Source organism: Alternaria postmessia (assembly GCF_024291825.1).
Source record: "Alternaria postmessia strain BMP 2775 chromosome Unknown scaffold_49, whole genome shotgun sequence".
In the NCBI taxonomy this organism is placed as follows: Eukaryota; Fungi; Ascomycota; class Dothideomycetes; order Pleosporales; family Pleosporaceae; genus Alternaria; species Alternaria postmessia.
The window spans coordinates 1-14,185 of record NW_026260122.1 but is presented as its reverse complement, the minus strand read 5'-3'; the positions used below and the strand labels follow the sequence as shown (position 1 = coordinate 14,185).

At 52.2% G+C, this 14,185-nt stretch overlaps 4 protein-coding genes across 4 annotated transcripts; 3 read left to right on the top strand and 1 right to left on the bottom strand.

The window, feature by feature from the left end:
• Positions 1–315: 315 nt before the first annotated feature.
• J4E82_007323 (uncharacterized protein) lies at positions 316–2,134 on the top strand (the record flags this gene model as incomplete). The annotated part of the gene is made up of 2 exons (XM_051733569.1): positions 316–489; positions 542–2,134. 2 exons carry the CDS (start codon positions 316–318, stop codon positions 2,132–2,134), a joined length of 1,767 nt encoding a protein of 588 aa, XP_051586616.1.
• A 2,754-nt stretch (positions 2,135–4,888) lies between these two features.
• On the bottom strand, positions 4,889–8,810 carry J4E82_007322 (uncharacterized protein; the record flags this gene model as incomplete). Its single annotated transcript, XM_051733568.1, has 10 exons — positions 4,889–5,234; positions 5,285–5,757; positions 5,805–6,358; positions 6,406–6,687; positions 6,736–7,068; positions 7,118–7,642; positions 7,692–7,736; positions 7,792–7,974; positions 8,635–8,666; positions 8,716–8,810. The coding sequence occupies 10 exons, from the start codon at positions 8,808–8,810 to the stop codon at positions 4,889–4,891; spliced, it is 2,868 nt and encodes a 955-aa protein (XP_051586615.1).
• Positions 8,811–10,936: 2,126 nt separating this feature from the next.
• On the top strand, positions 10,937–11,591 carry J4E82_007321 (uncharacterized protein; the record flags this gene model as incomplete). The annotated part of the gene is made up of 2 exons (XM_051733567.1): positions 10,937–11,165; positions 11,224–11,591. The coding sequence occupies 2 exons, from the start codon at positions 10,937–10,939 to the stop codon at positions 11,589–11,591; spliced, it is 597 nt and encodes a 198-aa protein (XP_051586614.1).
• A 1,488-nt stretch (positions 11,592–13,079) lies between these two features.
• J4E82_007320 (uncharacterized protein) lies at positions 13,080–13,607 on the top strand (the record flags this gene model as incomplete). The annotated part of the gene is made up of 1 exon (XM_051733566.1): positions 13,080–13,607. One exon carries the CDS (start codon positions 13,080–13,082, stop codon positions 13,605–13,607), a length of 528 nt encoding a protein of 175 aa, XP_051586613.1.
• Between the last annotated feature and the right edge of the window lie 578 nt (positions 13,608–14,185).

The window sequence follows — 14,185 nt, the reverse complement described above, 5'->3', positions numbered from 1 at the left end:
GCCGACGCTAGTGATATCTTCACCCTTATCTAGCTCGCCTCCCCTGTCACACAGTGTACACCTCAGTGCATACGGACAATATCGTCGCAGTGTTATCGAAGTCTGAAGAACAGCCGGGCTCCGATGGGCTGGTTATCGCGGGGTTCTCGAGCGCAGGAACGCCTATCGTGGTAAAGGCTCTTTGCAGATCTAGAACGACGAGTCAACGACGGCCTAGAGGTTGCTATATAGCCATGCAGCTCCATAATGATATGAATTTACTACCGGCAGTGGATCACCGCACTGAGTGTCAGACCGGGTCAATCAGCAGTGGCCATGGCCCTCGAATCTAATGGCGAGATGGAGCCGAAGTCCAAATACGCAGAAGAAACGGGTCCATACTCCTCAGCAGCGAGCGAAGATATGGGCACAGTGACTGAGAAGTGGCAAGATACACTCGCAGAAATCAAATATGCTTTTACAACGAAGGATGGGTGGATTGGCGACTATGTATGCCGATTCTGTACCCTGAGCCTAACATTCAGCAACTGACAGCTTTAAGGATTATATTTACCTTATCACCCCAAACATTTGGCCACTCAACAGAAAGTACAAAGACTACCAGGCACCATTTTACGGAATGAATGACCGCGTTCCTGTTCTCTTGACCCTGCTTCTCGGCCTTCAACATGCCCTCACCATGATCGGATCCATCGTCTCTCCGCCACTCGCCATCGCTTCGGGAGCGTTCAACTTCGATCCGGCGATGACAACATACCTGGTGTCTACCGCCTTTATAACCACTGGCATCGCGACGGCGCTTCAAGTCACCCGCCTACACATCATGAAGACACCATTCTTTATCGGCACAGGACTCCTTAGTGTTGTAGGACCAACTTTCGATATCTTACCTATTGTCTTCAACTACGCCGCTCTACGATACAAATCCGGAACTTGTCCTGTTCTCGACGACGGAACTCAGGGGCCTTGCCCCGATGCCTGGGGTGCATGTCTGGGTACTATGCTATGTTGCGTCTGGATCCAGATAGCTCTGGCATTTGTGCCGCCCAAGATGCTCAACAAAGTCTTTCCTAAGCTCATTACTGGCTCCCTCCTCACTCTCATTGGAGTCTATCTTGTCGGTAACGGATTACAGAACTGGGGTGGCTCGTCAAACTGCCATGGCGGAGAGGGCTTCTATGCTCTATGTCCAGATATCACCGCACCACGGCCGCTCGTCTGGGGACATCCAAAGTTGATCGGCCTGGGTTTTAGCGTATTCGCTACTATCATTCTAGTTGAAGCCATCGGTGCGCCACTCATGCGTTCAGCTTCCGTAATCATTGGATTAGCTGTAGGCTGTGCTATATCAGGCGTAACGGGGTACTGGTCAACAGAACAACTCACCCAAGCGCCTGGTGGCACTTTCCTCTGGGTACACACGTTCAAACTCTCCGTCGATGGCGCGCTGGTGCTGCCTATGATCATCATGTTCGCGTGTCAGGCTGTGTCTTGCATTCCCGATATCTTGGCCACTGCAGAGCTATCTGGTGTTGACATCGAAGGCACGGAATTCAACAGCAGGATACAAGGCGGTATTCTGTGCGATGGTCTAGGCAGCTTCTTCAGTGCGCTGGGTACGGGGCCGCCAATGGTCAGCCAGGCTGGTAATAACGGCGTCATTGTCCTGACTGGATGTGCATCTCGTCGTGCAGGATGGGCAGCAAGTGGATTCCTGATACTCATGGGAGTCGTCGCGAAGTTCGGTGCTGTCTTCGCTTCTATGCCGCCGTCTGTGCTAGGCGGTATGCAAGTCTTCCTCTACAGCACCATCGCTGTAGCTGGCATTCGTGTCCTCGCGCTCATCCCTTGGACCCGCCGCGATCGCTTCATACTTGCCGTTGCATTAGGAATCGGTTTTATGGATATCTGTCAGCCTGATTGGTTTGCGCAAGTCCTGGCATACGATGGGCCGAATGAGAATCTGGTTGGGTTCGAACAGGGTATAAACCTGGCTGTCGAGACACCCTTTGTCATTGCTGCAATCGTGGGCATATTTTTGAACGCCGTGCTGCCGAAGGATAAGAGCGCCTCGCGAACGGTGGGGTATGGGGATGAACAGAAACATCCAAGAATAGGAGTGCGTGATGATTAGTGAAGTCTTGTCGTTATGGAGTTTCTAAATACACCATCATAATATGACTTCTCTATAGGTCTTCCTATCTGGGATATCTCGGCGCAACTACCACTACGCAGCACCCAATATAGACTGCCCAGGATAATGTTCACATAGGCAAACGGTCACTCTTTACTTGAAGATTTACAAAGTCCGTCCGTAAACATCACGCCACCAGCCTCGCTCTACTTTCTTCTCCAACTGTTCCGCCACAACACTCACTCCAGTATCCGCCCAACACACCATCAGAATGTCACTGTCCACCTTAGATTCGGCCCTTTCCCGCTTCCTTGCCACACATCCAGCCCCACAACTGTCCATTGCAACGCGCATCTACACCGTGTAAGTTTCATAGTGCCTTCGCGTGGAAGTGGTATGTGGTTTCAACTTCGGCGCGCGGCAGAAATGCGGATACCTGAACACAGCACAGTGTGGGTAACGGCTTAGCCGAACATTTCTGTTGTTGTAAACGGAGAGGCTGGTCTGCGAAGATCAGCGGGCCAGGAAATCTCGGCTGGTTTGCCGAGTTACATCGGGGCGACCGGCTGGTGAACAGAAAGTGGAGAGTGGAGAGAATTGAAATGCGAGTTTTCTTGATGGTGGGTTTCTGATAGTCGATGAAGATGGCGATATTTACTTGGCGCATTAGCCATAGAAAATCCTACGAAAACAAGGCTGCACTGTACTGTAGGAGCATCGGACGACACCGAGACGAACACTACAGTACTCGTCAAACCGGTCCTTCTTTGCAACCAATTCTCCCGCTTCTTCTCCCGCTCCCCCTGCCCTCTTCATTCTCTTGACCCTGGTTCCGAACGTTGATCATCATGCATTACATGCGTGCCAGACAACGTGTCAAGCGCGCGCAATCGTTTAGATCGGTGAGCGAACTCGTAACAGCCCACTTGGCTCCCTTCCTTCGCATGAGAGAAACATGACTCGCCAAACAAGTCGACGAGACAGCCGCCCTAGTCAGCCAAAGACGTTGGAAGTTGGTCATAGCACATGGATACCAGCTCCTGCTGGGTGGGTTCGTGTTGATGGGAACAAACGGACTGTGGGTAATTCGCTTGGGGAAGCATTACGATGAAACCAGGGGCCAGGGGTTATTCTACTGGGATTTTGGTGGTCGGCGACTGTCTGGCCGAGTTGAGGTTAGTTTGCTATCGTCGTTGCTGTTGTGGCTGATGGAAAGTGCCGTTAGAGTGATGTTTAGAGCATGCACACGCGGCAGAGAAAGTGTGAAAGAAGGTTTGAACGACTGCGACATGCAATAGACTGCAGGTTCACGTTACATGATTGCCCACTGGGCGTTGTGACATGATGCAGTAGCGTACGTTTTTTCCACGCTTTACCCCCCTTCTTCATCGCCCATGTCAGATCCCATAAATCTCTAGCGTCTTCTCCACATCACGAAAAGCGGTCCGTTCGAGCCAAGTATTGCAGGGGTGTATGGCTAGCGGACCGTGCATCGACTTATTTTTTCACATGTCGAAAAGATCAGGGGACAAAAACGCTCGAGCATTTTTTACCTCGGGATCTTTCCAGGCTGGTGGGTGGGTGGGCGTGTGCCTCGATATTGGCCTGGAGCCGCGAAACCCGGTTTGAAGAGACCGTAAAATTTATTGCCTGTGATATTGAACATCCAGGTCAAAAGGGTCCCTGTTGCATTCGCGTACTAATGTCGTACGCATGGTGCGGTCCGGGTACCCAAACCGTGTCAAGATCAGCGTTGTCTCCCTCGTCAGCGTCGCATCGCATTGACTTGGTTGACGATCAGGAACAATAACTAGGCTACTTTTTACAAACGGTACGAGCTGCGGGTAGAGGGATGGAAGGTCGAGACGAACGTTGGTGATCCCCACGTGCGACATTGCGATTGGTGCTTTTGTTGTACCGGGCCGTTTGAACGTTCTGGCTTCGTTGAATTAGTAAAGCCGGGTGGCTGGGATGCGTGTGGATGCCTGGTGATCTTGAATGAAAGGCGTATGACGCGTGTATGTTAATGTGCGATCAATTTCTGTGTTAGCATAAGGTAATCTACGGTGTCGGACGGCTCCGGTGGAACTAAAGCAGATAGAATAGATTTAGTGGGGATAGCTGGTGCGCAAATGATGTAACTTGAAGAAGCCAGTATTGACACCTGGGGCTGTGTCTTGGAACAATGGGGCTCTGAACGTATGGTAGTACGATTGGGTAAACTTGAGTGATTGTTGAGGCTATCGCGTGTATGGCATACGAGAAGTGGGTACGATACCCCATACTCTCATGGATGAGGAAGGTCCGAGTATACATTGCGATAATGAAGGACCAGTTTGCTCGCCCAGAGTGTTGTTCCAGTGATAGCATTATGCTAGCTAGATATTGCTAGCGGCGCGTAATCGTCATTGCAGTCGTACTTGCGGATATCGCAAGATCAGTGTATTGTACAGGCGCGCTGGTGTTGGCAGCGCTTTTTGTGGGCTTCCATCTCAAAATGCTGGTGCAGTTGAACTGGTTTTCTAATGCCATCCGTTTTGTCTTCCAAACGGATCCATCTTCATCCACCAAATACAAGACTTGGACAGCAATTTCAATGCCGCAGAAGCGCAGCATGCTACCATCTTCGCCGTGGCATTATCTTGACGATAGAGTAAACATGGGCTTGCAAGTCCAGACTTTTCCACCCATTGAAGCTTCTCTGGAGTGCATAGCACAAACGATGTAATTTTGATCAAAGCTTGACGTCATCATTCAACGTGCACGTTTGTACATTGACTGGTCCGCCATGGAAGCGTTGTCGTCCCACCTGCGCTTCAACCCGTCCGGTATGGAACTGGCAACCGCTTCCTGCCACATCGTTGGGGTGACATATATAGGTGCAGCGTTTGCATAGGTCGACGAGGGTGGCATCTGACCTGCTGCCGCATGGACATGGCTGGACTGAGGTGACGTATTTGATATTTGGTACCCGGGTTGCATGCCCTCCTGTGCCGGCCGCATATCGTAATTGGTTCCTGGAGGATTGGGTCTTAGCGGCGGAGACGCCTGAGAGGAGGCGCTAGTAGGAGGGGGCGTACCAAAGGCTACATTCCACTGACTGTGTTGTATTAGCTTGGTGTCTGGCGAATGGATGGTACCTAAACTTACTCAAAGATGCGTTGGGGGTTCCATTGAACATTCTCCGGCATTTGTATGCTGGAAGCTGGCTGGGCCGCACGGTGACCAGATGCCATCATAACCAAAGACTGAGCTACGGGAGAGTCAGCCTTGGATCCGCGGTCGGATACCGAAATTGGTGGAGTAATGGGGTGTGCTAGGTAGTTGGCCTGACCTGGTTGTTCCAAGGGCGAGGGATGGCTCGGATGACGAGGTCGGTATGATCCCTGATGTCCCATAGGACTTGTCTGTGTAGTCACTTGGGGGCTCCCCAACGGGAATGATGGTTTCAGGTCAAAAGGTTTCGAACAGTCGGCCGAAAATGCTTGACGAAGGCTGTTCACTTGCTGCTGCATCTCAGGCATAGGAAACGAAGGGGAAACAGTTTCCAGGACGCGCATGTGGCGTACGAAAAAGCTTCTGGCATCGTGATTGATGTCAGGGTCAGGACATGTCACGGCAACCTACAGTTGTCAGTCTGGAATCTTACTGATCTTCATAAGTGACGTACCAGGTGAAGCATAGTGCAAGTCAACACAGCATAGATGTGAAAGCTTATGCCTCGCATCATGCACAGCAAACCGGGCATGCCGTATGTCTTCAAAATCGCCTCCTGGAGCTTACATAGATTCTTTGCAGCCGAATAGCAAGTGAGCATATGCTGCTTCCATATACCGTCATAAGACTCAGATACAGCATGCAACTGCGGACGAAAGTGCATGATGATGGCCAAACAATGGTAGCTGTGCATATTCGCCAGCTGATGAGAGGGAATCCAAGGAGCAGAACCATCCTGGGGGTAGACGATTTGCATGTCCTCAGGAAGCTCACGTAGCCAGAGAGAGAAGTCGGTGTTGTGTCCAACGAAAGCCGGATCCAGTGCCCAGTCCGGGTTCTTCTTCCTTAGTTTGCCGTAGATGAGGGCCGAGTGGTGGACGTTCTTGGCAATGCGGGCGTATTGAACGAACTGACGCGCAACCTGAAGCTCAGAAGGATCTTGTCCTGCGATGTGCCTTGGCATCTCCAAATCTACCGTGTCAGTAGTAACACCAAAGTCGTAGCGCCCTGAAGAGATTAGCATTTCGAAGCTTACTGCTTTCTAGGCGACCTACCTTGGGGACCTCCGATCATGACCTCGAAGATCAAGCACATCTGCCATACCCTGGTCTTAGCAACACAGTCGTGCGTCGTGGATCCACATGATTTCCCCATCTGATGAGTGTCGTAGTGTTCATGTAGTTCGAGATCCTTCGCCATGGCTACGAGGCTGACAGTGGCCATCCATGAACGCCAGAAGTAACCTCGCTTTGGTGAAGCTTCACGGGCTTTCAGCAACAATATCATTGCCTGCATCGTACTTAGCCGTGATACGTCTTTGAAGCTCTCTTCATGCTCTACATGTTGTTAGCAAGAATGCTTTATCAATCATTGATACTACTGACTCGTGGCAAGGGCTAGCCATTTGTTACCCTCCTCTGTATCGCCCAGCATTAAGGTGGCGCAAGCGAAGATGGACTCTAGCATAAGTGGAGAAATGGAATCAGGTGCGCTGTGCCATTGCTGGAAGAAATAGGCCTTGTTGATGACCGGACAATATGGGTGGATGTTGGTGAAGAAGTAGTCAAAGTAATGCATAGCCCGATCATCATCGGGCATCATTTCTGGGGGTATGCGAACCGTATGGTCCAAGCTTACGGATGCAGGCAGTTGTACTTCGTACTCCTCCTGTGCAGGTGTCTCGGCCAAGGCCTTCTTCATGTTAGTGATGTACGGAGCTATGCTAGTCAGCGCGATGTCATTTTACTGAGATGTCATAAGACTCACCAATGGCCGTGTGGTCTATTTTGAGTTCGCCCAAAGCCTCGGAGAGGCTTGATACGGAATCACTTCGCCAATGGGGTTCAGATTCTGGCGGGGTCAAAATTGCAGGCGGAGCAGCTGACTGCTGTGAGTAGCCATGTTGCGGAGCATAGCTCATGGTTTGCTGAATGACCTGAGGCTGGGACATCGCCTGGTAGTGACATGATTCCGGCGCCTGTTGATCCACATAAGGTGAAGGTTGGTACATGCCCTGGGTGGTAGGCATGGAAGGCGGCATCTGGTGAGACATGCCCTGCGACATGGACGGATGGCGTTGATAGTCATGCTGGGAAGACGGATCCGAGGCATACTCCAAGGGCTTGGGCTCCAAATCGAAGGTCTGCGAGCCATTGTAATCTTTGTCATAGCTGACTGTGGGCGGCACGCAGTTGAGTTTTAGACGGATGCAAGCAGCGCAAGGCCATGCGTTCGTCGTCGCTGCATCGCATTTGATCTTGCGTCTACGACATCCTTCGCATGCTCTCATTACTGCTCAACGTTAGCATTTGCATGTCAACCAGATTTCATGCTATCACACCTTTCAAGCGTTTGTGTCTATTGTGTTCGTCTACGAATACATAATCTAACGTCATGTCAGTCACCTTTTCCCCACCGCGCGGAGCGGTGTATGGACTTACTGCGCTGGTTCTCACGCGGCGCCAGCGTGGGCGGCGCAAAGGTGAAGCTCTGCATTTGCGCCGTTTGTGGCAGCAGTGGCCGTCCAGTGGTCTCCGGGGGCATAACGTTAATAGGTACAACGAGCCGGTCCGGAGTGACAGCGCAAGGCCTGGCGCAGTGGTTGCAAGCAGCGGGGTTGTCGGCTATCCACTAAGTCGATGAGGTTGTGTGCGGTGGTCGGTGAGCAGCCAATAGTAGCGGCGCGCGATGACGGTCCAGAATGTCCAGAGGGCCGGCGGACGGAAGAAATCGCGGAAAGGCCAGAACTAAACACAAAGAATGCGAAATCGAGAATAGATGCACTGTAGAATCCTGTAGCGCAAGGGAAATCTCCGCGACGCCGCGGCGTCGTTAGGTTATACGGCAGATCAGGGCAGAAGGCGCATAGGGATGGTAGGTGGAGACGATGTCTGGCATGCCGGGGTTTCGAAGACGCACTGGCAGCCGGCTCGCAGCGTGGCTCACGCGCACAATAGTGGCGTCGCAGTGTATGGATCTCCTGAGAGTCGAGAGTATTGTGGTCCTAGGCGGTTCACCGTGTATGAAGGGGTCGATAGGCGGGCGAGGGGTAGACGATATGCGACTTAAGCGTGCAGGATCCAGGAGCCGCACTGCTGCACAAGTAGCGCCTTTGGTATGGGCGCCCAAGCTGCACGCGCGTGAGCGCAAGCGTCCGCTTCCAAGATGCTGCGGGCACAGGGAACTGCCGTGCTGTGGGGGTGTGAGGCAATGGGACGCAGGGATTGTCGTGCCCGTTAGAGATGGCCTGAATCGTAACACGTAGAACGACGGGTAGTGTGGACCTTTGAAGGCTGCCATGGGCCGGGAACGATTGCTATAAAATCAGCGGGGGCAAAGTCTGACAGCTGAAAAGGCCGTCGTACACGGCGCCGCTCTCACTCAGCACATTCCAAGGCAAGTAAAACCCTTCAGCGGACCGCGTACGCAATCTGTCGCGAGGTTTTGGTGGCGGGTGCATTTGCTGGATTGCCCAGAAAAAGAAGATCAAATGTGACCAGTAGACTGCAGAAGCCCGGTCCTGCCCGTGATAGGGCTGGACGATTTCGAAAACCTTGCGCGTGCATTTAGTCGGTTCATAGTCGTACCTAGTTTCTCATCTCGCACAGCCTTAGGTGCCTGAATGTTTGAGACATGGTCTGGCAGTGTACCGCAATGACAGGTGGGCCTTCTAGAAAGTGATCTCCGAATGCTAGCTTCGATGACGAATGTTATGCTTTAGCCGACATATAATACAACAGGTGTACGACTATAGCAGACTAGATAGGGGTACGAACATTCGTCTGGTAGGACGCTGCACGACTTTCAGGGAGACCAAAGCGAAACAAGTCTTGTCCACATAGTTGCGGCAATGACTTGGCTCGACACGGTGTGAGGATAGGCGTCCACTACTCGACGTCGCGTGTCGGCCTCGGTAATGTGCCGCCGTCTTCATCGGTGGCATCTCCATGGCCTCAGACTCGACGTTCACTCAAGAGGCTTTGGACGGGTTGGGCATACGCGATCCCGTCATATGCCGCAGAGCCTACGGCAGAACCGGTGTGTGTCGTTGAGCTCGACACGTCGGCGAATTGATTCGTACGGAAGCTTGGTAGGGCCATCTGCATGCAAGGTTCTAACGGCAGACGCATCACCATCAGCGTAGCCTGCATGAAACAATATTACTCCAGATGGCTACTCTCTGTTGGGCTAAGATGATTTTTGGACATGTAGTCTGCACAGACAGACGGCATGGTACTGCATGAACCGAATACGAGTATTGCGGCCGTGAAGCGAAACATAGCTGATAGAAGTTGGAGAAGGCTTCGATCCGATGCATGGATCGTGTTCTCGTCCGCCACGGGCGATTGCATGACATGAAGAACGACCGAAGATTGCATGGAAAGCTAAGGTTAGGGTCGAAAGTCCCTTTCCTTAGGCACCCTCTTCTAATCTGTCAACCATACTGCCGGGTCGCGCTCGCTCTTGCGCGGCAGGCGAAAAGGCTGTGCAGCTGAACAGCTTAGTTTGCCCGACAGGCAGGTGGCATGATGCTGGCTGCGATGGCAGAGGCAAATAGCAGCCAGGTCACTTCTGCTAGCTTCGATCACGCAGAGACGTGACGGGCGTTGCCAAGTCGCATCTTGATGGAGCGAGACGGGATGGTTCGATGACTGACAGGTGCTGGCGCCAGGCTACCGTCGACACATGGAAGGTCGATAGAAGCGCAGTGTTTTCCGTGGCGTCCGGGCAAGATAACGCGAATACTGACCTCATCTTGCGCTGATCACTGCCGTTGATCTCCCTGCAGCTCAGGAACACGGCAATCAAAGCAGGGACAATCCAGCAGCACGGTTGGTCGTGCACCGGATGAGGCAGCACATCCGTTCTGAAGGCAGTACAGTGCGGGAGGAGCCGACAGATGTTGTTTGTACCACAGCACGACAGTGAGTTGTAGAGCAACACGGTCGTCTCAAAAGCCTCGATAACATGATCAACATGCCTGTGCAAAGCGCGAAGAGTCGTCGAGCTGGTCGATCAGCCGGAAGCGTCGGCTGCCGATGAAGCCCAAGCACACTCGCCAGCCGCGATGCTTCTCACCTTCTAGATGCGCACTGGAGGTTGGCCGAGACTGGCCGAGGGAGACGGCAAGATGGGCGCAGGAGTTGACGAACTGCATACCCCGGCGCCGTGATCGAATGACACGATGCTGCTCGGCATCTGCAGACACTAGTCAAACACGGGTACCCTGTGGTGTGAACGGTGCACCCCACACCCAAGTGTCCCCTGTGTGTCGCGGATAATCTGCGGGAAATTATTATATTACAGAGCAATTGGTAAGGCATCCAGGAATCCCTATGCGGCGCCGGCGGCCATGGCCGGGCGAAGTGTGTGGGAGAGGGTGGTGAGGGTGAAGGACCAATAGCGGGTGACTGGTTCCGACTGTCTGGCTGGCTGGCACATGCTAGATGACGAACACCGAGGAGGGGCTGCGGGTGGTCCGGGCGCACCTTCCTCGCAGATTTGCTGGAGAGGCAAGAGCCCACGACGGCTCCTTCCCTCAGCCACCACTACACCAAGACGACGCATCCCCTGCAAACCACGGCAATGGAGCTCGACAAGGACAACGCCAACCCAACCATCTTGAATCCCTCGGATCTGCCCTCCCGACGCAGCGAGTCGACGGTCAAGAGGCGCGATGACGGCGGGACCGGCCTGTTTGATGATTTGATACCGCGCTACAACTACCTCAGCGACCCCTTCGACGACTCTGTGTCGGCAAGCGCATCTGATAGTGACGACGCACGTGAGGACATCGATGAGCAGGAAATCTACGGTGGGCGCGCATGGTGGCTCTCTATCAAATTAACTTTGGCTGACCCCGCGCATGACAGACCTCATTTCCACCATCTGCGACCCTGAACACCCGTTGTCCCTCGGCTCGCTGTCTGTCGTCAACCTGCCCGACATTCACATTCTGCCGCCCTCTTCACCGCTTTCCAACATCAGCACCGTCGTCGTCGAAATCACCCCGACCATCACCCATTGCTCCCTGGCCACCGTCATCGGCCTAGGTGTCCGCGTCCGCCTCGAGCACGCCCTACCCCCACGCTTTCGCGTCGATGTCCGCATAAAAAAGGGCACCCACAGCACTGATGAGCAGGTCAATAAGCAGCTCGGAGACAAGGAGAGGGTCGCCGCTGCCCTCGAGAATGGTACGCTGATGGGCGTGTTGAAGAAGATGCTCTCCACGTGCGAGTAGATTCCATGTCGCTCTGTTCCCCAACAACACTCACCAAGCCGCCATCTTGGTTCGGAATCAACGGCGTGCCCGAGATCGTCATTTCCGCCGTATCCATAATACGGCAACATTGCGTACCATGGCAGCATCTCCCAGCGGATATACCTCCATGTTCGGATCCGATCATAGCTCGCCAGACTAGGGAATGCCTCGGTTTGTCACAATATTGATCCTGTCCGGCAATATGTAAAACGCTCATGCAGGAGGCGCGTGCCCAACCCCCTGCGTCGATCATTAGTGTCCTGTTGGATATAGCATGTTCCTGCAGGCTAATGTCGTACACAAAGTCAGATCTGACCTCACCACAAGGACTTCGCCCACAGAGAGCCTGTTGCCGCTATTCGTGTATGTGAAAATAAGTTTCGATGGCGTACTTGGCTAGAATGGCGGCGGCTGATAAGTCTTGGGCTCATCACAAGATCCGGTTGATTTAGCCGCGCGCACACCGCAACGTGTGATGGGCGAGAAGACTATTAGGCCGAGTAGCATTAGGAGCAGATGTGGTATGAACATCTTCGGAAGTGTCAGAAACTGCGCATGCAGCTTTGGGGTCACTCAATAGCCATCCTTTCGTTGTTCAACTATGCCGGCTTCATGTTTTTGCACTTGTTTCCTTCTGCAAGTGACGCATTCCCTTTTACAATCGCATGTTGCAGAGATGACGAAGCATCCGTGCAGCCTGGAGCATACGTCGATACCCGTCTGCTTCCTCAACTGAACGCTCAGATCGACCGACCTTGGCCAGAACCTTCTCTCGTTTTGAATGTGATGCCGGATGACTGTTTGTGAGAGCTATTACGAGCTCATGTTCTGGTGCAGGGCATGTAGCATGCCGACTTGGGGAAGTTACCCATAGTATGAAAGAAGCAGCAACCTACTTACACTAACCGACAAGCGAAAGAAGATCCGCCTAGCACGCAGCCACGTTCTAACGCAGGATTGTTTTTATACCCACCTTTAAATCTCATAGTCTCTGAATCTTAGACAGCATTAACACCCAGCAACCATGTCACAAGCTAGTACTGTATCCCACGTAGAAACGGGTCTCTGCGTTGCAGCCTCTTTGTTGGTTGTTTCTTCCGTTCTCAGAAAACTAGACACGTCCATAGAAGTTGTGATAACGTTGTTTATCTCCAAAGTTTCCATCATCGCCGTCTTGACGCTGTCGCTACTTCAGAGGCGCAAAACAAATCGCGCAATCGGAGAGCAGATATGGTCGAGGAGGTAAGTCACAAGCTTGAAAAGAGTGAATGCATCTGCACAAAAATTCGGAGCAAAAGAGCGATTAGAACAAACGCGCAATCACGTACTTAGCTCCCTCTACTTGGCACTTGTATACTCAAACTGACGGAATATAATCGAATAAGCAAACACACGAGCCTCCACTTAAACAGATTCTCACACGCCCAATTTCCTTGTCAAATTAAACATCCACAATCTCTCAACGTCATGGCGCTACCCTCGGGTCAAACTGCATGGATCGTGCTACCATGCATCCTCCTCTCTCTCTTCGCGGCCCGCTTCCTCCTCGAAGAATTCGCATCACCAGACGAACGCGGTCTTATCATACTCGCTAAAGCAGCACTCGTCTTCTTCATCACACTTGTTCTCACCACCAGAGCAGCGAACTTGCTGTTCCATCCCGCTCCGTCACCAACACAACCACCAACTAGGGATGTTCTGCGTAAGAAACGAAAGATTTCCCCAGCAATCGAGGAAGACGTACGTTCCTGGCGTGAAACCAACCCTCCGAAGCTACGTTGGAGCTCTGACTCATCAGATGAGGTAAAAGAGGAAGTGAAGCGCCGAAGGAAAGAGAAGAAGAAGAATAAGACTGGCAGAAAGAAGAAGGAGAGCGATACTGACAAGTCTCTGAGAAGGAGCTTGTTCGAGATGTTCAAGCCGAAAAGATACGAGATGCTTGGAATAAGAAGGGAGACGGTTGAGGAAGTCGTATGGGAAGATCCATTGCTTTAGATGTGAATGAGGAAGGACAAATGAATGACGAGTAATTATGACTACAGAAGGCTGATTACGAGTATAATTTCTCGAGTAGCCCCTTTCTATGGCTTCCTTGCGCAAGCTGTTCCCTTTCACATATTTTAGATTTGCCATTGGCAGACATAAAGGTAGCAGCAAACCCTGAAAGCTTAGCGAACGTGCGACGGAGCGCGACTGTCTAATTAGTCAGTCCGAGTTAATAACTCACAGCCAATGTTTACATACTTCTGTAGACTCCCAAGACCAGTTAACAAATCCTCAATCTCCTCACCCTGTTCCAGTCTTCCACTGACAGCCCCTCCTTTTTCCCTCATACAAGCCCTGAGCCTAATCCCCGACATCGCCCTATAGTATCAACCTCCGCCTCTAGGATCTCGAGAATTTCCCTTTCGAGAGCAGTATTGACTGCCATACCTATAGAAGGGTAGACCAGAGATGTCAACAATCAAGCCAATCAAGCTGAGCTAGCCTTATATAGTAAGCTACTAGCCTATGTAAGCTAGACTCCTACTAAATATGGCTAGCTCAGCTTGATTGGCTTGATTGTTGACATC